Consider the following 21,179-nt stretch of genomic DNA (forward strand, 5'->3'; position numbering starts at 1 on the left):
TAAAGCAGAAACATTAACTCATTCGCTCCGTGGTGAATCTGCTAACAGCGTCTCAACCATTACCCCTTCTCATTTTTAATTCTTATCAATATCCTCGATCTGGCACACACTGGCAGCAACCGCTTAAAAACACTACTATACCCGTCCAAATTCCAACGCGTAAAATTAATAAAACCAAAAAAATAATTACATTGCCACTGTGAATGCCAATGGAAACCGAGAAAAACAGAACCCACGCTACCAACATATCTCAACACATCTGTATCTGTACGTCGCTCAGAACTGAAAACACGCCGCACAGAGCGGGCGCAAAGAAGAAAATTAATAAATACTATTCTCGTCTTCGATTCAGCGAGTGTCGGCCCGCTGCAACACGCCGGTCGTCCATCGCAGCAAGAGCGATCGTTCTAACGTGGGCATCATAAAACAACACGCTGTCCCGTGTTCCTGTCATGGAGATTCCGTGGTTTTGTCGTGTGGCCGGCGCATTCCGAAGCGCTGATCATATGCGCTCCTTGCTGGGTATCCAGGCCTTGTCGCCGGCCGCCTCCCGCTCGATGACCTCTTTCACGCGCAGGTACAGCTCCTCGGGCGTGTCGCCCGTCACCGTGGCCGTGAACAAGTGCCCGAACTCCTTCTCCAGCTTGGCGCAGCGCTCCAGACTCTTGTGCGCCATCTCCTCGCTGAGACGCCGGTTCATCTCCATGATGGAGTCCAGCGACTTGGGCTTGACGTACACCACCACCGGGTACAGCCCGTTGGCGTGCAGGCGCCGCACCGCCGCGCCGCTCACGTCCAGCACACAGTGCAGACCCTGTTCCATCCACATAATTACGCTGATAATCACCAATTAATTCGCCAAATTATTTACTGAATATCTAATCAATAAATAAACAATATCCAATTAACGAGATTATTCACTGAATATTTATTCAGTTACTGTAATAAACGGCATTCAGCCAACTAGATTACTTATTTATTATTTAACCAGTTAAAAGATGGCTTCAGTTGGTTACTAACCTTGTCGGCGACCTGGCGGACGGCGGCGACGCTGGTCCCGTAGAGATTGTCGCTGTACTGGCCGGCCTCGATGAAGAGGTGGTTCTGGATGTCGCGCTCCATCTGCTCGCGCGTGACAAAGTGGTAGTCGCGGCCGTCCAGCTCGTGGTCGCGGCGCGGGCGCGTCGTGTGCGGGACGCAGCTGGAGAAGCGCTCGGGCTGCTCGGCGATGAGATCGTCGTTGATGCGGTCCTTGAAGGGGCCCATGATGATGACGGGGCGCACGTACTTGAGCCGCTCGTACACCACCGGCTCGTACGAGGCCACCGCCTCCTCCACCTCTGCAACACACGCAACAAGACGTGCACAACACTCCACTGTGCAGTCAGACAGACAACAGCGTCATTACTCATTAGTCATTATCGATCGATACAACTAACTATAAGAGCAATCTGTGATGCAGTTGCACTAGGACAACTCTGACTGATTCAGCCAGAGAAACAAAATAAGGAAGCCCTTCATCCCGGCAATCCAGCGAGCGCGACAGCCGGGGAATGGATGAAGGGCTTCTCTGACTCGCTGCAGCCACAGGCGCCGGCCTGCGCTAATCTAATCCAGGTTGCGCTATTGCCACTACTGAATCGACACTTTCAGCGTGCATGCGCGGTTGAAATCGAGATGCCGATCATCTCAAGATAGGCGCGTCGACTCGATTAAGAGATTAGCGCACGTACTTTCCGATTCACTGGTCTCGTCGCCGCTGTGCTCCTTGCCGGACTTGAAGAAGGCGAACTTCTTGGAGGCGGCGTTGGGCGTGGTGCTCTTGTTGCCGGAGTTGTTGTCCTTCTCCTTGTCTTTCTCTTTGTCCTTCTTCCTGCCGGTGAGGCGGTCCAGCGTGCTGGTGCTGGCGCTCTTGCTGCCGCCCTCGCCGCTGGCCTCGAACTTGACGGACTTGAGGCGCGCCCGCTCCTTCCGCTCCACCCTGCAACCATAACCCATGCGTCTCAATCACAGTCTCCCATCGAGGGACTGCAGGATCCCTCACCGCTGCTTGCTGGGGATGATGCCGAGGCCCTCCTCCTGGCCGCGCCAGTTGACGCGCCGCGCCTGCCACCACTCGTCGTCGCTGGCGTTGGTCACGTGCAGGATGTCGCCCTGCACGAAGGCCAGGCCGCGGCTCGGCAGGCCGCTGTCGCGCGACGGGTCGTAGTCGATCTGCGACCTAAAACGGAACAAATGCCACCATTACATACTGCTTGCCGACGTAAAAAGCATAAACATCTCGTCGGCGGGACAACACACAGTCAAGCATTGCACTGACCGCACGTAGAGCGAGCGCTTCTGCGTCGGGCGCAGACTGTTGCTGCTGGCGCTCATCATCTTCTCCTTCAGCTCCTCAATCTTCTCCTCAAACCGCTGGTATTCTATAACCAATTACACCGGCCATCAGTATCAAGCTGAACATCAGCAAACACTGTAATTAGCTATCCTTATTGGGGAACACGAACACTGTCTTCCCATCGGCATAAATAATAATTAGCCATCATCAGCAGGCTGTCTCCTGTGCGTCAACACAGAACAAACACTATGGGTACGCGGCATGCACATCGCATACGAGTATGCCTTCGTATGCATTCCACAACCGCATTATTTTCCTTCATGACTTTCTTTATAATCGAACATAAGACGCCTCTTGCAGCCAGCTGAACGCAACCACAATATTTATTATGACAAGATGGCCTCCAAATCCAGATAAAATAAATACACTACGCTACTACGCTGCGCTACAGCAGCACAAATGGTCCCAGCCCAACGATTACTCAGTAGCTGCCTGCCAGTACCAGCCTGTTAATAGAGTGATTAGATACATAACATCCACTTCCGGTACAGCATGCATATGCCAGTAATGCCACCACAGCAAAATTAATTCAACTGTCAATGCGCTATCGCAAATACACTTAACTATAATACAGTAAGCTTAATTAATTTTCATGAATCAGTCCGACTCACCAGTCATCTACAATATCATTTACACATGCGTTCACTGACAAGTGAATTACAGCAGAACAGAATATAAAGATATGAGCAGGTCATACAGCTGCGGCAATATTCACCGAATAAGAACATTTCACTTTCAGCATCAAAACCAATTCAGGTATCACTTATCATCAAAACAGCGGAATGTTTGTCAATCCGAATTTAAAAAACCTTCAATTTCATCTACAATCAAGCAGCAAACAGTCAAACTGCACTGTACTACATCGTCTATGCAGTATTATAATATTACAGATTTATGACTAATAGCACTATTATTATTATCGTAGATAATAGGTAGATGAAAATGTGCAGTACAATTGTACAGCAAGCAATAAAATAACCTGATAACGTTTAAATTTCCACTGGAAAATCAAGCACTTATGGAAGTTTCACCAAATTAACATCTGCATAAATAGTAGTAACAAATTAACACTAATTGAATTAATTAACTAGAGTAACGTTTAATAAACGTTCGTAATCTTGTTTGTACTCTTCCAGTTCACGGACCAGTTGTAAGTGAAACGGGAAAAACTGCAGAGCTCGTTACTGCTCGTCCAGATGGCAATGTTTAACGTTAACAGTAAGAACGTGGCCAGAATACAACGGAAAATGAGCAAGTTATCATTATTATGATATTATCAATTGACAATTTATACTGCAGTTCACGAAAGTCTGCAATGTTCTTTTCTAATCCTACTGCCAAACTTTGCGGCGACGCAAACCGGCAAACTGCAGCTGCTGACTGTGAAATTAATCTGGAAGCAGAACACGAGTACTACAAGCACTGGTTCCCGGCAAGTGAGAAGATGCAAGTGTGGATGCGAGCACATCGAGGCTTACAGCTTACTTAATCTAATCAGATTACGTGACCATATCAAATGCTGTATCTATATAGTATTCCACCTCATTCATCTATATAATTATTAAAGAGCTGCACGACGAAGACTAATAAGAAACACTGAAACAGAATCGAAAACAAAGTTAGGAACGCGAGGGCTAAACACTAAACACAAACTGCAATAATAAGCCTACAATCATACAGTACAACTACTGACGATGAACAACATACCCAGCAGCAGCAACAGCAGGCAGCTTGACTTTGGCAAGTGCGATGCAGCGTCGACTGTCGCGCGCTCCATCAGATGCAGACAGCCCCTGCCACTGCCATCGCCATCGCATTGATCGAGCAGCCACACGCAGGTATCGCTGCACAGACTGATACGGTCTCAGCAATTAGCCAACTTCCCATTTGATCAACCAATGGAAGAAGCAAGATCAAGATAGGGATGTGGCAAAAGGGAAGCTTAGAAACAGATAATTAAGCAGGTTCCCCACTTCGCGGACTACCAAGTCTTTAAAAACTCTCCGCAATGCCCGACTAACACAGAGAAAGACCAGCCAAGAACTATCACAGTTCGCTACTCAACACCAGCATCTGCCAACTGTCACCGGTCCACCGCGACTGACAGGTCCAACACAACTCACACCTCAGCAAAAAGGATATACTGTATCTCCAAAAATATCTTCAAAAGTTAAAAGACTTCACTGATTTTATCTGTCGAATAAACTCTTTATTTCTACAACTAAAAGAATTTCCACAACTTGAACTGATGTGAGTCACAGTGAGTGGGACACGGGCCACACGGCCAGGGAAATGCACACGTACGCTACGTCGCCGTAGCGATAGCGTGCGCCGTGCCGTATATGTACAGTACTTACTTTGAAGCCGCACGCTACCATGCGTACGCAGTACGCACTTCTCTGTGAGCACTGAGCAGTGCCTGTGCCATTCTTTCAAAACAATTGGGAATTGGCTCTGTATGATTTGATTGATTTCTCAGTGTACGATCATGAACAGTTATGAACATAATTCATTTGTTACAAACCGGTTACGAAACTAAAACTTATGCCATAATCCGTAAGGTAAAAAGACCGCCCGCACTCTTCTGCAGCTACGGCATAATTTGCAGGCAGTAGAATTAGGCACACACTGGAGACGCGGTTAATATCGGTCTCGGTTGCCCTCACTGCGCACCGGAAGTCCATCAATTTCTACACTTTTGGCTGAATGCGTGTACCGTCCCACAAACTTTGCAGTTATTTTCAGTAGCGCACGCATTTTACAGCAACCGCTGCTTCGCCAAACACTGTGGAAAAATTTCGGCTTCGCATTACTTAATTACTAAATAATATACGCGCGCTATTTTATTAATTTTGTAGTTAACACTGATCATTCGCACGCAACGACCAAAAAAACCTGCCTGGCATAACTACAAAAAGCACAACAATACGCACAATATCGGGAACTGAACAAAATACCAGTTATTTGTTACATATACAAAATTAATAATACTGTACAATTCTTTATACACGCTCCTTTCTAGTTTGCACCACCACGTGGCAGATGCAGACTTACGTACAGCCTCATGAACCTGCGCAAGTGCGCCGCTCACCTTCAGGACAGTACTGGGCGACAATGGTGACGGTCTGGCCGGCTCCCTTCAGCGCATCCGCCGCCTCCTGCATCCGCAAAAAGAAAACATTACTTTCTTGATTTTTCCTTAATATACGCAGCCACACAAATGCTGACGTCAAGTGGTCAGCGCAATCGCATTCGTCCGCAATACAAGTGCTATTAGTATTACTACTGGGTCAGTCACCTCACCCACCTCGTGTGAAGCGTGACGCAGATTGATTCCGTTGACACTGCAATCACCAGCACCACACTGTATTCAAGCGCAATTTCCTTCAGGACAGCAATTGTGGCGGCGCACTCTTACCTAATCAGTCGATCGCCTGCCGAAGCCGCCGCATCAAAACAAACACAATTACCATAATGATAATGCCCCTCAACGAAAAAAATCATACACACGCAAACGAACAACAAAAAAACGCAGTTCTCGTACCTCTGCGCAGTTTGCCGTTCAGATCACAACTGCCGCCCGGCACAATGTAGCTCAAGTAGATTCCTGCAAGAATACAACTGCTTGTTCGATTCGGCAATAAGCTTTTATGCATAAAATTAACCAACAGTCAGTCAGTGCTAAGGAAATAAATAAACCAACTGACAATTTCAACGCAAATATATGCATTTTATTTTATTGGTGGCAGTGCCCGACTCACCTTCTCCTTCCTCCCCTCCGACAATGTTGAAGCCCAAACCCTGTGGTCCCTTGGTCAAGACAACGCTGCGCAGTTCCCTGTTATCAACGCAGAAAACAGTTCACATTCCGAAATGCAGGTGGTGAGAAGACAGCCATGCTTACCGGCTGGCCTCGGCGTGTTCCTCCTCCAGCGCCGCGATGGGCGCCCGCACCGCCATCCCGTAGGCCGGGCCGGAATAGTCGCTGCTGTCGGCGCGTTCACTGCGCGACGGCGTCCGACTGCGACTGCCCTCCTTGGGCGCCGACGACTCCGACAGCGACACCGAGGACTGCGTCTGGACGCGCTGGAAGGACGCCTCGTTCCGCGCCCCGGGCGACGTGGCCCCGGACCCGCCCTCCGCCTCCGCCGTCGGGCGCTCCACCAACAGCTGCACCGTCTGGCCGCTGTTCTTCAGCAGCGACACGGCCACGTCGTGCTGCACGTGGTCCAGCCGCGTCTCGCCCACGGCCACCAGTTTGTCGCCGGCCCGCAGCCTTCCGTCCAGCGCGGCGGCGCCGCCCTCGACGATCTTGGTGACGAAGATGCCGTCGTCGCCGGGGACGTGCTGATTGGCCAGACCCCCGCGATGCTGATGCCGAGGCCGCGCGAGCCCTTGTCGATGGCCAGCCGCAGCAGGGGCCCGCGCCGGCGTCGCAGCCGCAGAGTGACGATGTTGCCGGCCTTCTTCAGGGCGTCGGCGGCCATCTGGTGCTCCACGTCCAGCACCTCGTCGTCGTTGATCTGCGCCAGGATGTCGCCCAACTGCACCGAAACACAATTACTCCACCCGTACACCACACCGACAACGGTTTAAGGAACACGACATACACGCATGCGGCCGTCGAGGTGCGCCGCGCAGCCCTCGACGATCTTGCTGATGTAGACGGCGGGGTCGTTGGGCGTGCGCGGCTGGTCGTTGCCGCCGGCGATGGAGAAGCCCAGTCCCAGCGGACCCTGCACAGAATAACACACCAACTATTTCCTCCCGAGGCAGATGCATATAATAAGCGGACGTACGCGCTCCAGGATAATCTCCAGTTCATCGTAGGGTGACTGAACAAAGTCAGCCAAGGGAAGACCGTTCGTATCCACGCTAACGCGCCGGGAATGCGGACCCGACCCGACACCGTCGGGCTCCTCATTCCCGTTGACGCCCTGCGACGAGTGCGACCCGACGCCGCTCTGCAGTCAAAAGAAACATGCAATTCATTAATATCCACTGCAGCACGTCACCTATCGCATTAAAAACGGAAAAACGGCTCTGGCCGTCCTGGAAAACCAGTTTATTGTAATCGAATACCCGTAAGTCAATCTCAGATAATCTTAATAAAAAATCGTTGTTTTATTAAAAATTGAAAGATTTCTGGCAAACACAGCACCTGGTCGGATGCACAGCCTAACAAATTCCACAGCATTATAGTAATCCTTGCAGTTCCGGGTCATTAACCAACTGACATTCATCAAACACTACAGTAACGCAGCAGAAAAGCGACCAAATTGCATATAAGCCAAGAAAAAAATACTCAACACTCAACAGGCAAACGGTGAGAAGCGATTAACCACACTGGTCCACACAGGATAAAAGAGCGAAATGTTGCCACTTGAGATACTGAACAGCAGTAACGTAGCAAGCTTCTACTACGCAATGCACTGGAGAAAACAGCGATTACACGATAGACCAGCGGCAGACAGCGCGAGCACATACGGTAATCAGCTGGAAGAGAGATTGCCCATATCGGTCCCCGGGAAAGCTAATAAACGCCGGCAATCAATGCCACCAAATACAAATAAAACACCTCTCGTCTTGGCCAGCCACATTAGTCATTACTCTTGCTTACCACGCGCTTCGTAAGTACGTGTATGCGGAGGGCATACGCGAATGCGATGAACGGCGCATATAATATGCAGTGAACGCACAGAAAAATGCCACATTTTCAAGGACCGGACACGAACGGATGGACAAAACACCAGCGCAACGCATTCACACGGAAACTGTTGTGCAATACACTATCGTACATATCGTCATCACTAAGCACATCAGACGCTAATAATTATCTATTTCATTCTATGCAGCGCAACCGTTTCGCAACCACAGTACAGTATTGCTTACTGAAATTACGGAACTGTTTCTGCTTTCGTCTCAAAGAATTTCGAAAGTACTGCTTCCGTTAATGGCTAAAAGATTTAGTAAAACTGCGTACTACAGTAATGTTGGCATGAAAATTCGACAGCTGACGGTTGTTGTGTTACCTGAGAAGGCCCGTGACCGGAAGCATAATGAGCAGCAGAGATTCTGCTGTTGCTGGGGGAAGGCGAGGTGTAGGAGAAGGCAGTGGGGCTGCGGTTCAGGCTGTGGTAGGCCGGGAGGGGCAGCGGCGGGGAAGCACTGTTGAGGGAGGCCGTCTGGACGTCGTAGGCGGCGGCCGGCGGATTATGAGTGTGCGGGTGGGCGTCGAAGCGGTCGTTGGCCGCGTCCAGACTGGCGCCGGCGTCGGCCTGCAGGATGTGGGCCACGCTGTCCGAGCCGGCGGCCAGCGAGGAGGACGACGCGGCCGAGTCGTGCCGCTGCACGCCGAACGGCGCGTTCTGGAACTTGCTGCTCATCAGCTGCGCCTCGCGCGTCTTTTGCTGCACGCTCTTCCCGTCGTTCATCAGCGTCGTCTCGTAGAACTCGTGGATATCTGCACACACATGCACGCAACCGATTACTAGTAATTCAGCATAACACGTCGCAAAGATTCGCAATGCTCAAGCATAATAATTTATTCTACTTGTACTGTTTAATGTGTAATTGTGTACTGCGCAGTGTGTACATGTACAAGTACCACATAGACAACAACATCGATGTATTGTACCTGTATGTCTGTAAGACTGTAACCAGTTATTTATAAAGACTAAGTATCAACAGAGTAGAATAATTATTACTATGTATAGTCTGTTGCTTGAACGATGATATTCTTAGCAAAATCACGATCAGTTCTTCCTACACACGTTAATTTAAAGCAACACTATAAACATTAGCTTCTGGCGATGCCACTCGTACGATTTTGTGTTCTTTTGTGTTGCACTGCAGACTTTTATTCAAATACTCAAGTGCAACGCCAAACTGCCAATGCGTCATGCGCTCAAGAGTGGACAATTAACAATACAACAAATCCACAGATTCCAGTTTTTACCGTGAGTGATTCAGGTGCACCTGTGAATGCAGTTTGCTACTGTACTTGTACACAGCAAAGTACGGTGCTAATACTGAATGCCCGCCAAAACGTATAATTATATTTTCTGCAAACGTTGCATTTTTCACTCGTGGAAGTTTGGAAGCAGCGGTAGTCTGACCTACAGACAACAACAGGAGGTACGGCTCGTATAGCAACTAGTTACGTGGAAGGCATACAAACTGCAACCAAAATGCACTTCGTGCAGTAGTAAACCGAGGAGTAAAAAAATCGATAAGCGGTATTCAGTAGCGTACAGCATTCCATCATGTTTTACAAGCACATTACGAACTGCATTACAACGTAAGAGCTTTAACATGATCTTATTACGTACATACTTGTACAGTAACTGCATACTCGTTTTCCCTTACTTTCAAGTTTCGACACTGCGTACAGTGGACGCTACTGCTCAAAAAGTACAGCTAAAAGCCATTTTTTTCTGTTCAGTGCGACTTGAAGAGCGCCTAGTGTCTTGCCGCATTTCGCTCACTTAGTGTCAAATTGTCAATCAATAAACCACGCCCGAGAGTAATCCACAAACTGCAAGCAGCACTACTCCCGCTAAACTTCCCTAAGCTTCCTTCCGGCTACCGTGTCTCACTGGCGACACCCTTCCCGCTCCCCGCCTGCCATCTTCTACGACGCATTACCAGCCATTCCGGATCGCAATACTCGTCGACGTAAACGGCAACTGCACCACTGAAACCCCGCAAATCTGCTGGAGACAGCCAACGAACCGGAAACAATCCCGTCTGCAACTGAGCCGGCAACGCAGCCCCTCTTCTTCCGCTAGCTATAGGCTACACCACCCCGCACACACTGCCACAGACCCTTCCTTGTTGCTACACAGCAGCACTGCGCTCTCTCAATCAATCCCATGTCAATTACGGATGCAGCCCAACACAGGCCCCACTGTATCGCTATCATATTCATCGCTCCTGTCCGCAACGGTCAATTTCCCTAGATGCCACTCGGCAGCGTGTGACAACAACAACCCTTTTCAATCGGACGCAAAAGGCCGGCCCGACCGGCTAAAGGGTAACGGCTCATCGTGATTAACTTTCCCACGCCGTACAGTTATCAGGGATTCCCTTGCATTGCATTCCGCGGATTGCCGCGCGGACAATGCGCTAATCACGGGGAAATATGCCAACATCGATTAGATTTAGGGCGCATCGCTCTTTAGCGCACAGGCCCAGGCAGCGCACGGGCGGAAATCAATTCAACGCGGAAGACTGCCGGCCAGAGGAGTCATTACGGCGGCGTACACACTGCCACAATGCACATAACCGCCTCAAAAGACGCTCATGGATAGTGCACACAAGACACCAGCAGCGCAAACAAACTAACCGACTCGACGACTGTATCCTACTCAATTATTTATCCCGCGCTTCCGGCCAGTCTCCCTAACGCGCTTCCTTGACATTTCAATCCGCCCAAAAAATAATAATAAAAATTTTAAAATACGGGATAGACTTTCTGGCTTCATCCTAAACTGCGTCAAAATAGGCGATTGAACATTGACGAGGGAAGATCAACAAGACAACGAACTGGAAGAAATGCCAGTGTGGCAGGACGAGTGTCGTTGCGCTGCGCAAATGCCTGCTGCATGTGTACATGAGTACATACACACCGAGGAGGGCCTGGAAGAGGGAGCTCTTGAAGATCTTGATCACTTGCTCGACAGCCTGCTTCAGCTGCTGGTCCTGCGGGCGCGCGGCGGACAGCCGCGAGTAGTAGTCCTCCAGCAGTTCAAGGGCGCGATGGGCATCTACGGCAGACAAATAAGACAATGCAATAACATTACGCAATTATCCTGCAATATGTACCGGTTATCCAGATTATTTTCACAAGGAGAAGAGCAAAACATACAAGTACGAGTATGTATACATTAAAGTAAGTATCGCAACATCAGCGTAATAAACGCCAAGATCTAGAAAAGCAATACAACCAAAATCCAGTTAATACTTCTCAGGATTTAGCGAAACACTGCAATCAGACTAACCATACATCACGATTTCAAATGTATCAGGGTATGTACGATTGTAAATTGTACGGTGTACGGTGTACCCCCTCATAATATTGTCAATTTACCTTTACTGCTTTACGTATCATGAATTACGATGTCATTAGCGAGAGAAATTGAAAATAATAAAAAAAGCAAGATAAGGATTCAAGTACAAATAATGCATTTTGATCGATTCTTTACATACACATTACTCGAGTAGTGAAAATACAAATTGTACGAGTATTCGAAGAATAAAATGAGTAGATACAAATTCAAATACAGGTTAAACACAAATTAAATTCAAAGAATGAGTAGGTAGCCATTACCAGCCAATAAACAGGAAAAATTAAGAAGAAAATAAGTGCAAAAACTGTGGTAGGCAGTGCAAACGTACATTATATCTGTAATAGATTACACAACTATTCAACAACGAAGAATTTGGTCCTCTGAGACTAAGTCCCCTCCTGGAATTTCGTGGGGCTCCGAGGGAGAGTTGACATGCATGCGACAAGCGAGCGTCCCTCAGGACAAGCAAATGAATTCAACTGGCCTTTCCCCGCATTTCTGCCAACATGTTCACATGTTCAGCCATCTGCACCTGCCAGTTGTATCCGTCCTACGATCTTGTTGGCTGTCCAACAGTACTTTATGCAGACATCATCATTACGACTATTAGGGGTATTTAACATTCTGATACGATCACGCAAAAGGCGAGGATAATTAAGCTGAAGACGCAGGTACAGTAAGTAGCAGCGAGTCCAGAATCCCGTCTACCGTTCTGTATCTGTAGTTGGGCTTACCTTCTTTGCGGGCAGGCATTCCCGTGGAATTATCTTCCCCTCCGAGGCTCAGCCACAGTGATCAGTTAATTAATCCGTCACGCAGGGATCTGCACGCTGCCACTGACGAAGGAAGCCTCGCTCAACCACCGCAATCCAATCCAATGATCCAACTGGCCTCCCACACAACCAAGACGCTCCGCTCCCCGATTCCCGCTGTGCACTGTGCAGCCACACTCCACACACAGCGAATCAGGCATTACACTGGCCAGGTGCACACACAGGAGGTCCGTGCTTGTCGTGCCATCGTGGCTGGTCGTGGAGAATTAAGACAACTGCAAGAAGACGCGTATCCCGTCAGGCTGATAATCCTGGCCTGTGCTCTGTACTGTACAGTGGCAGCCAATTGCAGCTCCTGTGTCAACAAAGCGATGCAGCTTATTGCTTATGCTCAGGCATCCAGTGAAGTGTTGACTGGATCAAGGAATCCACATGCACTTCACTCCCATAACACTGTAATCAATTCCTCCACAAAATACGAGGCCCTGTTGAACACCATTTCACTGTCATCTTTAGTCAGCATGTCAGACTCGCAGTCTCGCAAGCAGAAACAGGCCTATTAAATATTAATTCTAGTTCATAATTACTGAAACTGCGTCAATTACTGATCCATGGGATCCATGCCTAACTAAAAGCCACTCACAGCTCCAGCACGTCTTCACAAGCTAAATGCAACCATTACTGCATTCTTGCTTCTTCTTTTCAGGTAAGTAAATAAATCAGACTACAACCAGCAAAGCTAAACAATATTCCGTATCCAAGTCTGACTGCTACTCAAGTTACAAACTGAACACTTTAAAACACAATCAGCTGCCAATTGCCTCTATTACTAATATTATTCGTTCGCTACAAGTAACAAGTATTTCCAATTTCCCTGCCACATTTCTGCAGTGCTCTGTGTAAAATGCAAATCAAAACACAGTTCACTGTACCACATAAAATTTAACTGAAATTTGAAACGGCCAGAAAGGCAGCAATTTCATACACCTTTCGGATACAGAAACTAATGAAGCAAATGTCCTACCGAGAATTTATTACGGTCTAAATTTATCGTAGGATTAGATAAATGCTCTTGTTTGCTAATTTTACTTCAAATACGCAACTTACCTGCTTGTTTGTGTTTACGGAGAAACCACGCTGTTGACAGTGGTGGCGTTAAACAGACGGGAGCATTCAGTAGCAGACTGCACTTGCAGTCCTCCTACATACATGCACACTATACAACCTCCCACGTCCCGTACAGAATCGCAATATCGCACCAATTACTACTGCACTAAATCACTAAATAACTACTGAAAATTAAGACAACATTCTGCAAACAGTAAAAACTCAAAACTACAGTATTGATTTCATAAAAACCTAAAAGCTAAAAGCCAAAAACGGCTGAGACTGATCAAAGCAAAACAAGCAACTTGGATATTCGAAGAATGTGCTCGTGTTTGGTGGTGGCGCGGAATGGCGAAGGCAGATATCCGGTTCCAATACCAGTACTTTGCCACACGCATCATCACTTCCATTGGAACCGGAAGCATTTTCTTTACTCTTGTCATTTCCACTTTCACTTGGCGGCACAGCCGATCGCTAAGAGGCGGCAGCTGGATTAATCAGTGTAAGCTGTGTACTGAACTCCGAGTCTCCGATAAGGCACTGGCGCGACAGGCGCAGTCTAAACTATCCATTGGAATTTTGCGCTGGTTATTAAGCTGCCCATCACTTTTTCGGTTTTTCCTCGCGTGCTCGCCAGATTCCAATTTGGAGTTTTTAATGCACGACTGTATCCTTTTTCATCTTTGCACGATATCCCTCCTGTTCGCACTACAGTGCGCTTAAATTTTCGGTGTGTTGATCTTGCTTCCTTTTCTCGCTGCACTGGAAATGGGATTTAAAAAGGTATGTGAGCGCAGTGCTGCGCAGTCCGCGGACTTCGCGCACATGGTTTGGCTTGCAACAATTTACAATTGATCTCCACTTTCACCGTGCAGCGTCAACTGCTCGTGTCGTTGTGGTTGTAGCGCCGTCGCCTCAGCCTGGCATCGCTACAGGAAATATCGCGGAAGCATGCGGTTGCGTTGGACGATCGCGTCGACAGCGTGGATGTGTGGACGGATGAGGGCCAGCTGCAGTACGGACGGGTGGTGGACGCGGGCTCAGGCGGCCTCTTCATCGACTTGCTCTGCCCCGATCGCCGTCGCCACTTCGTCCCCTTCGGCCGCGTCTTCCGCATGCAGGAGGGTTGCGAGCTGCGAGACTGCTGGGCGCCGTGTCCGGTGGAGGTCCTCTGGCGCGCCCATCCCCGCGGACCCTGGACCTGGGTGGGAGCGGAGCTGTTGGTGCTGCACGCGGAAGGCTACCGGCGCCTGAACGCGGGGATAATGCGGCTGTACGACGCGGTCGGGGCCGGTCGACGGGGACCCCTGCACGTCATCCCACGCGCCCGGATCCGCCACGCCGGTAAGGATGCGGTCGCAGGCAGCGGGAACAGCGTTCTGGCTGGCGCGCACGGCCGACCCCCCGGGGAAGAGGAGCTGCGGCGCTATTACGGGGAGGCTTACACTCAGCTCTTGGTCGGTCCGGAGACGTTCGTCTTCGGCCAACTGCAGTTGCCGGCGGCGTGTGCCGCTGCAGCGGAGGAGACGCAGCGCTATCTGATGGAGGCCTGGTTGCACCGTCCTCCCTTTCGGTGGCCGGCGTTTGAGTTGTTGCGTCGGCTGGATGAGGGTCGCACGTGGTTGTACGTGGAGCGCACAGGCTTGGACGTTGGGAGGTCAAGGTGAGTGGGGCGGGCTGGCTTCTGATGGCATCCCTAAACAGAATATGAGCGATTCCTGTGCTGAGGAGCGTCCGGGAGGTTACGCCACGTCTGCCGTTAGCGCTGCCGCGGATGCTCCGCATGCTGGAGGTGCCCGTGGCCATGGAGGCCGCCGATGGCGAGGGACTGCAGCAGTTGCCGGTGGAGTTGTTATCTGCGGTCTTCTCCCATCTGGACACGGCGGAGCAGACGCGTCTGCGCCCGGTGTGCGCCCTGTGGGCCGCCGTCGTGCAGTCGCCCTCCCTAGCCTCCGATCTCATCATCAGCGGACGTGACGACTACGCTCTCCTGGCCAGCCTCGTCCACGCTCTCCGCTCCTCCACCCACCGCGTCGTCCTCCGCGACGGCGACCTAGACAGCCTCCTGAAAGTGGGCGATGCGGCCGCGCACTGCCCGGGGATCCGTGTGCCCCGCGTCCACCTCCATCGTCTGAAGTGCCGGTTGTCCGTGGACGCCTGCCCGCACGTCTCGCGGTGTGGCTACGGCTGCGCGGTGAGCCATTTTGCGGAGGCACTGCGCCGACTGCCGTGCGAGGAGGTTTCGCTGCTGCAGTGTCGCGTCGACCTGCTGGACGTGGACTGCTGGGATGATGAGAACCCGTTGTATTGCGACATGGACATCCCTGTCAATATTCCCGTAGCACACGTCCCGCCGACGAGCGCGGTGGAGGAGCAGGTGTGGGAGCTTCTGGAGGCGGGTATGGCGTGGACGGCAGCTGCGGATGATAAGCAGCACGCCGCCGACTGGCTGGCGGAGATGAGAGCAGACCAGCAGTCGCTTGACCAAGTGCAGCGATCCCTACTGAACAGGCTGTGCGAAGTAGGTGTTACGTCTCGTTCGTAAAACCAATCTTTCTTCTGCATAGCCAACAGAAGAAATCGTACGCATAGCATAAGATTAACTCGAGAAAATCTGAGAATAACAGAAGAAAGCCAATCCTGACGAAGATTGCACAACAAGGCCGGTGGGTGTGTTGAGGTTGTGAATTGCTTGCAGACGGTGTGCGCGCTGCATCACGCGCTGCGGCGCGCCGGTGCCCCGCTGTCCGAGCAGTGCAGTGCGCTGCTGCATGCGGACGTGGAGCGTGCGGCGCCGCTGCTGCTGGCCGGCCTGGTGCAGTCCGCCCAGCAGTGGGAAGTGCGCCACGACGGCACTCTGGAGGGACAACAAACAGAGGAGAGGAAGGCTGATCGGACGCTGCTGAAGGCCCTCGTGGACACGCGCATCGCTCGCTGATCGCCTGCTGCCTGTTCCTGCCTGTTTCCCTGGTGTCTGCAGCTGTTGTTTGAGCTTTCTCTGCCTGCGCTGGTTTGTAGCGGGTGGTTTTCTGTGGTTCGGTTGTAAAAATTTTATTTGTCTTTTTGTGGTGATTCTCTAGTCGTGCCGGACTAAATAATCATTTTGTGATAATCAGTTACAAAATAACAGAAAATCGGCGCCGGTTAACCCAGTACAGACCAATGAGCATAGACCACCGAGATTGACGAAGCATTAAAGAATATCAGCTGGAAATGCCGTACTACTCTAGGTCGTTCGCATTAAGTAATAATTATTAGCATTTAATTAGCTGCAACTGCAAGAATCTTGAAACAAATCCAAAGCGCCGCCGGAAGGAAAAGCAAGCAAGCCAGTGAAGCCGCCATCCGAGTGCGGATGAACAGGGCTACTAGTATGCTGAATGCGTTTTGACAGTTGACACTGACAATTGATGTGACTGCCTTCAGTGCCTTGAAGTGGCGTCCAGCCTTTTACAAAGTATTTCAGGTTGTAAGATTTTTCGGATGCATCGGTAATAAGTATAACTAATACAATCTTGCATTAATTACTCATATCGTTAGCGTTCATTAATTAATAATAGTAAAGCACGGCACAGTTCTCATCTGAATCTGAATGCGATATCTCGTGCATCATATTCATCGCCCCTGCGTGCATGGTAATACAGCCTGCAGAGTGCAGACTGCATCCCTGCCGCGTCGCTGACGCTGTATTTGCTTGTGCAGCAGATCTCGCAGGGACACCGGGACACGTTGCTACGGACGGGAATCGTGGAATCGATTGAGCCGTAGCTGCACTTGTGCACTGCTCCACTACATTGAACTGTACGAGCATCGAGTACGGCTTGGTGTAAAAGGATGCTTGACTGTCAGTCAGTCAACGGGCGCAGCTTGCCATTTTAACTACGCTACTAAGGTACTTACTTTAACTAACTAAAACTTACAGCATCCTTAGCTACCTTAAGGAGTTGCACAGCATCAGTGTTTGTTGAAGGACAATCCGAGTGCGAGACTGATTAATTAAACAGACTTGTCAATGTCTAGCGTACTGCCATGTGAATCCTGTGGATTGCGCACGTGCAGCGACTGCGCGGCTGGGTCGATGGAGGCATCCACGGGAGCGCGGGAGGAGCCGAGGGGATCGCAGGATGCAGACGAGGGCAGCAGCAGCTGCGTGCAGCATCTGGCGGGCATCGTCGAGCGGCTGCTGGACGACGGAGAGCAGGCGCTGGACCTCTTCCTGCGCATGCAGTTGCTGGCGGAGAATAAGCGCGCGGACCGCGCCACCATCAGCGCCTTGCAGCAGCAGGTGGCTGATTTACAGGCCGACAAGGCGACGGATCGACGGACCATCGACGCGCTGCGGGTGCTCGTCGCCGAGAAGGAGCGCCTGCTGCAGGAGGTGCAGATGGGAGGAGCCCCCAACCCGCCACTGAAATCGGCGCTGCCCCCCGCGGGCGCCAAGCGGCCCCCCAAGACGGTGACCTTCGCCCCGCTACCCGCCGTGGCCGTGGGCGTCGACGGGCCGGGGAAGCGCAAGCGCTGCGAGCCGCTGCACACGGCGCGCGTCTGCAAGGCCTGCTGCGTGCAGTTCGGCGACGAGGCGGAGCTGCGCGCGCACGCCTGTCCGCGGGCGCAGGCCAAGCGCTATGCCTGCCCCGCGGCGGGCTGCGGCAAGGTCTTCGCGACGCTCTCCAGCCGCAAACGGCACGAAGGCAGCCACGCCGCGCTGCTGCTCGTCACCGCGGAGACGGCGCTGGAGGCGCCCGCCCGCGCCGGCGGTGACAGTGCCGGTCATCCCATGGCGCGTCGGCCGCGCCGCAACTGAAGTCCGAGGCGGCATCCGACCAGTCGTGGACATTAGTTTCGGTTCTCTTGATACGCTGCGCTCACTTGTCTTTGCTGCACTTTGCAGTTTTTTCTACCTCACGCAGTTGCTGTTCAGTCGCTATTGCACATTTAACTTATTTGCATGTATTTTTAATTGGAGATTAATTTTCTAGCTGGCTTTTATAGCTTGAATTGCATTGCGGCTGCATGTTCGTTGAATGAATTTACTCACTACTGTATTATTGCTATACAATTCTTGTTTATGCACTAGAAATGTCTAACGCAACTCAATGTCTTCGTACATTTTTACATGTGCAAAAGCAGTGAAAAACCGTCTTGTCGTCATATATAAACTGGCCAAATTATGATCATTTCTGATTTTGTAATCAGGTGCGCTTTTTTTGTCAGTTGTAATTTTGTAATCAGGTAGTAAATTTCTTATGCACATGTTGCACGATCAAATTGTAAATATTTAAAGCGAGGTAGTATCTGTCCTTTAATTTATTTGTACTCGTATCTGTACCCGGAAGGCCGGAACCAACGCGATCCCAAATCAGTTTGTTTGTAAAGTCTGCAAACGCGTCGTGTAAGTACTTATTTTCATCGCCAGCTTCCGTTTCTGCTGAACAGTGTCGGACACGTACAGTAGACGGAGGGAATCCGGAGCCACTGAGTACTTGTAGAATCCATTTACAGATATTATATAGTGTACAATAGATACAACAATATTGTTACAGTACGACATTATTCTATTCAGATCGTAGATCATCATTTAATCCTCTATTTATTTACTGTTTACCGTAGTCCCGTACAAATGAAGGAGTAGTAGTAAACCGTACAGTACTAAATGCATTTACGGTACAAATTCTGCTGTATTGTACAAAGTAACTCGTACATTTATTACTAGTAACACTGTACAAAGTACAGTTGCGCATATTAGTCCGCATTCTGAAGCATGATGTCTCAGAATCAAAACCGTTGATTTGTTACTGTAACTGGAAGTGCTTCTTAGTTCTTACCGTGATTCTTACCGTGCTTCTTATCTGCAATCGAAACCAGCAATCGTACAGCATCTGCATAAACTGCAAATAAATTAATAAAATGCCGACTACTAGATTAACGCAGTTATATCTATATTAACTGATATACGTGTAGTCGGTTTTGTACATCAACTTGCCATTTGGTACAATATTTGTGTCAAAACAGTCGGCAGAAGTACTCGTGTATTTGTACTTACATGTACTTTCGTTAGTTGTCTTACATGTACTTTCGTCTATCTCTGGTGTCGGTTGAGACTGTAGATTACATCTTTATTATGAAAGATTACAGTGTATTATGTGTTGAAGTGATGTAGTTGAACCATTGGACTGTAAAAATAAAACTTTCGTTAGTACATGTAAGTACAAATACACGAGTACTTCTGCCGACTGTTTTTTTCCCTTTAAATTTTATCTACGCAATTTGAATGCATGTATATACACACTTTTTTGTGGGAAAGTTTTCGGCAGAAAGTAAGTTATTCAGCTCGTATTATATAAACTGGACTACTTGAGGTGTACATAACATAAAATAAAGTAAAGCCAGTCGGCGTCGGAGCACATCTGTATCTACGGCCCGGAACCTGGACTCTCCCGATAGAGCCGCTCGTTCCTCTGTACAAATACAGGAACGCAGAAGAGAATTAACCTGTACAAAATAATTATTAATTATTACGGAACACCTGCAGTATTTCGTCTAAGCCATTTTCTTGCAGCATACTCGTGATATTGTCTGTGATCTCGATGTCAGTGCAGTACATAGCAGTAGCACAGATAGATATATATATATATATACGTATATTTTGACTAAGGGCGCTGTAAAAGAAGATAAATCCGCGATAATTAATAGGGCCATAACGTGCGCATCTGGCAAATCCCTCGATCCGACCCGATCCGACGCGATCCCAGAGCGCATCCAGCAACCTGCGTAATGGCGTGAAATGGCGGCGGCGCTTTGCGGCCAAGGAGATCAACTGGCCGCTCAAGCATTGTCCGCTGATTATTAATTATTGTGCAGGTTTGTCCGCTTGGCCGAACGTATATACACAGATATACAGTTGTGCGTAGCGGCTGGAATTTAATGCGGCCGGCACAAATGCAAATGTGCCGAGTCAATTCACCTCACTAATTCGCCTTCGCCTTCGCTGCATTAAATAGCCGGCTTAATAATTGTTAATATAGCGCTGCCGCATCCCTTCGTGTTAAATTCCTTTGGCGGCGGTAATTGATTGGGATTCTTCACTGGGACAGCGTGTTTGAGTTGGTTATGCGTTTAGTAATAATGTTATTATTAGCTGGCTCCCTCGCAGCCCGTGTGGCCACCGCTCATCCGCTTAGCATAATTGGATTGATTATCCACACGCACCGTGCGCCTTAATTCACAGCCCTGCTTGCTTATAATTATCCCACATCTGCGAACCGACACCAACGATCCCAGCCACATCTATACATGTACATACGCATCCATACACCGCGCTAATAATCTTTTTACCCTGCTAATCTTCCTGCAAAGATTCCATTAATTAACCTAATGTACATGTATATCCTCTGATGCTTCCCTGTACAAATTTATGTACAAAATGTATTTTTGCGCCTTTTTCCGTAGAATCGATGCTTTTTTATAGGCAGAATTAGCAGAACCGATCACATAGTAATATCTGTATATAGATATACATTCATGTATTACTTAGTACATTACTGCATAGTTAATTATATCTGTACGTCGTTAGCTCAGCATGGCACGAAGAATTCTTAATAAATTGTGTTGTGTTACAAGACAATTTCATTGCATGCAATGCATGCAATAACATAAAGATATGCGGTACATGTTGATGATCAACTGTCGTCGCTCGATCGGTTGGCATTTGCCGCACTGTACAGATATGATATGTATGCTGCTATGGGGCGAATGAAGATTATTAAATGGGCAAATAATCAGCTAATTACACGGACAAATCTGTATATAAACTGCCTGTTTAGCTGGCAT

General features: G+C 49.3%; 3 protein-coding genes across 3 annotated transcripts; 2 read left to right on the plus strand and 1 right to left on the minus strand.

Annotated features, from left to right (window-relative positions):
- Positions 1-59: 59 nt before the first annotated feature.
- Positions 60-13,651, minus strand: LOC129600710 (disks large homolog 2-like). Its single transcript, XM_055499272.1, is given in 18 exon segments — positions 60-814; positions 1,021-1,340; positions 1,734-1,981; positions 2,045-2,221; positions 2,321-2,423; positions 5,490-5,556; positions 5,706-5,742; positions 5,817-5,832; positions 5,943-6,005; positions 6,160-6,236; positions 6,303-6,765; positions 6,768-6,942; positions 7,009-7,134; positions 7,198-7,362; positions 8,431-8,861; positions 11,029-11,166; positions 12,204-12,798; positions 13,350-13,651. Coding segments are annotated over 17 exon segments (2,937 nt in total). The 5' UTR covers positions 12,223-12,798; positions 13,350-13,651; the 3' UTR covers positions 60-502.
- A 300-nt stretch (positions 13,652-13,951) lies between these two features.
- LOC129600704 (uncharacterized) lies at positions 13,952-16,533 on the plus strand. Its single transcript, XM_055499264.1, has 3 exons — positions 13,952-14,132; positions 14,255-15,870; positions 16,048-16,533. The coding sequence occupies exons 2-3, from the start codon at positions 15,124-15,126 to the stop codon at positions 16,285-16,287; spliced, it is 987 nt and encodes a 328-aa protein (XP_055355239.1). The 5' UTR covers positions 13,952-14,132; positions 14,255-15,123; the 3' UTR covers positions 16,288-16,533.
- Positions 16,534-16,798: 265 nt separating this feature from the next.
- LOC129600703 (uncharacterized) lies at positions 16,799-18,508 on the plus strand. The gene is made up of 2 exons (XM_055499262.1): positions 16,799-17,241; positions 17,370-18,508. Exon 2 carries the CDS (start codon positions 17,428-17,430, stop codon positions 18,151-18,153), a length of 726 nt encoding a protein of 241 aa, XP_055355237.1. The 5' UTR covers positions 16,799-17,241; positions 17,370-17,427; the 3' UTR covers positions 18,154-18,508.
- Positions 18,509-21,179: the final 2,671 nt, after the last annotated feature.

Source organism: Paramacrobiotus metropolitanus, unplaced genomic scaffold, assembly GCF_019649055.1.
Source record: "Paramacrobiotus metropolitanus isolate TYO unplaced genomic scaffold, Prichtersi_v1.0 Parri_scaffold0000190, whole genome shotgun sequence".
NCBI classification, from domain to species: domain Eukaryota; kingdom Metazoa; phylum Tardigrada; class Eutardigrada; order Parachela; family Macrobiotidae; genus Paramacrobiotus; species Paramacrobiotus metropolitanus.

What these genes read in the sequence shown, in the direction of transcription:
- LOC129600704 (XM_055499264.1), top strand. Translation starts at nt 15,124, where the DNA reads ATGCTCCGCATGCTGGAGGTGCCCGTGGCCATGGAGGCCGCCGATGGC. An exon ending in TACTGAACAGGCTGTGCGAA is followed by an intron (nt 15,871 to 16,047) that starts GTAGGTGTTACG and finishes AATTGCTTGCAG; the next exon opens with ACGGTGTGCGCGCTGCATCA.
- LOC129600703 (XM_055499262.1), top strand. Translation starts at nt 17,428, where the DNA reads ATGGAGGCATCCACGGGAGCGCGGGAGGAGCCGAGGGGATCGCAGGAT.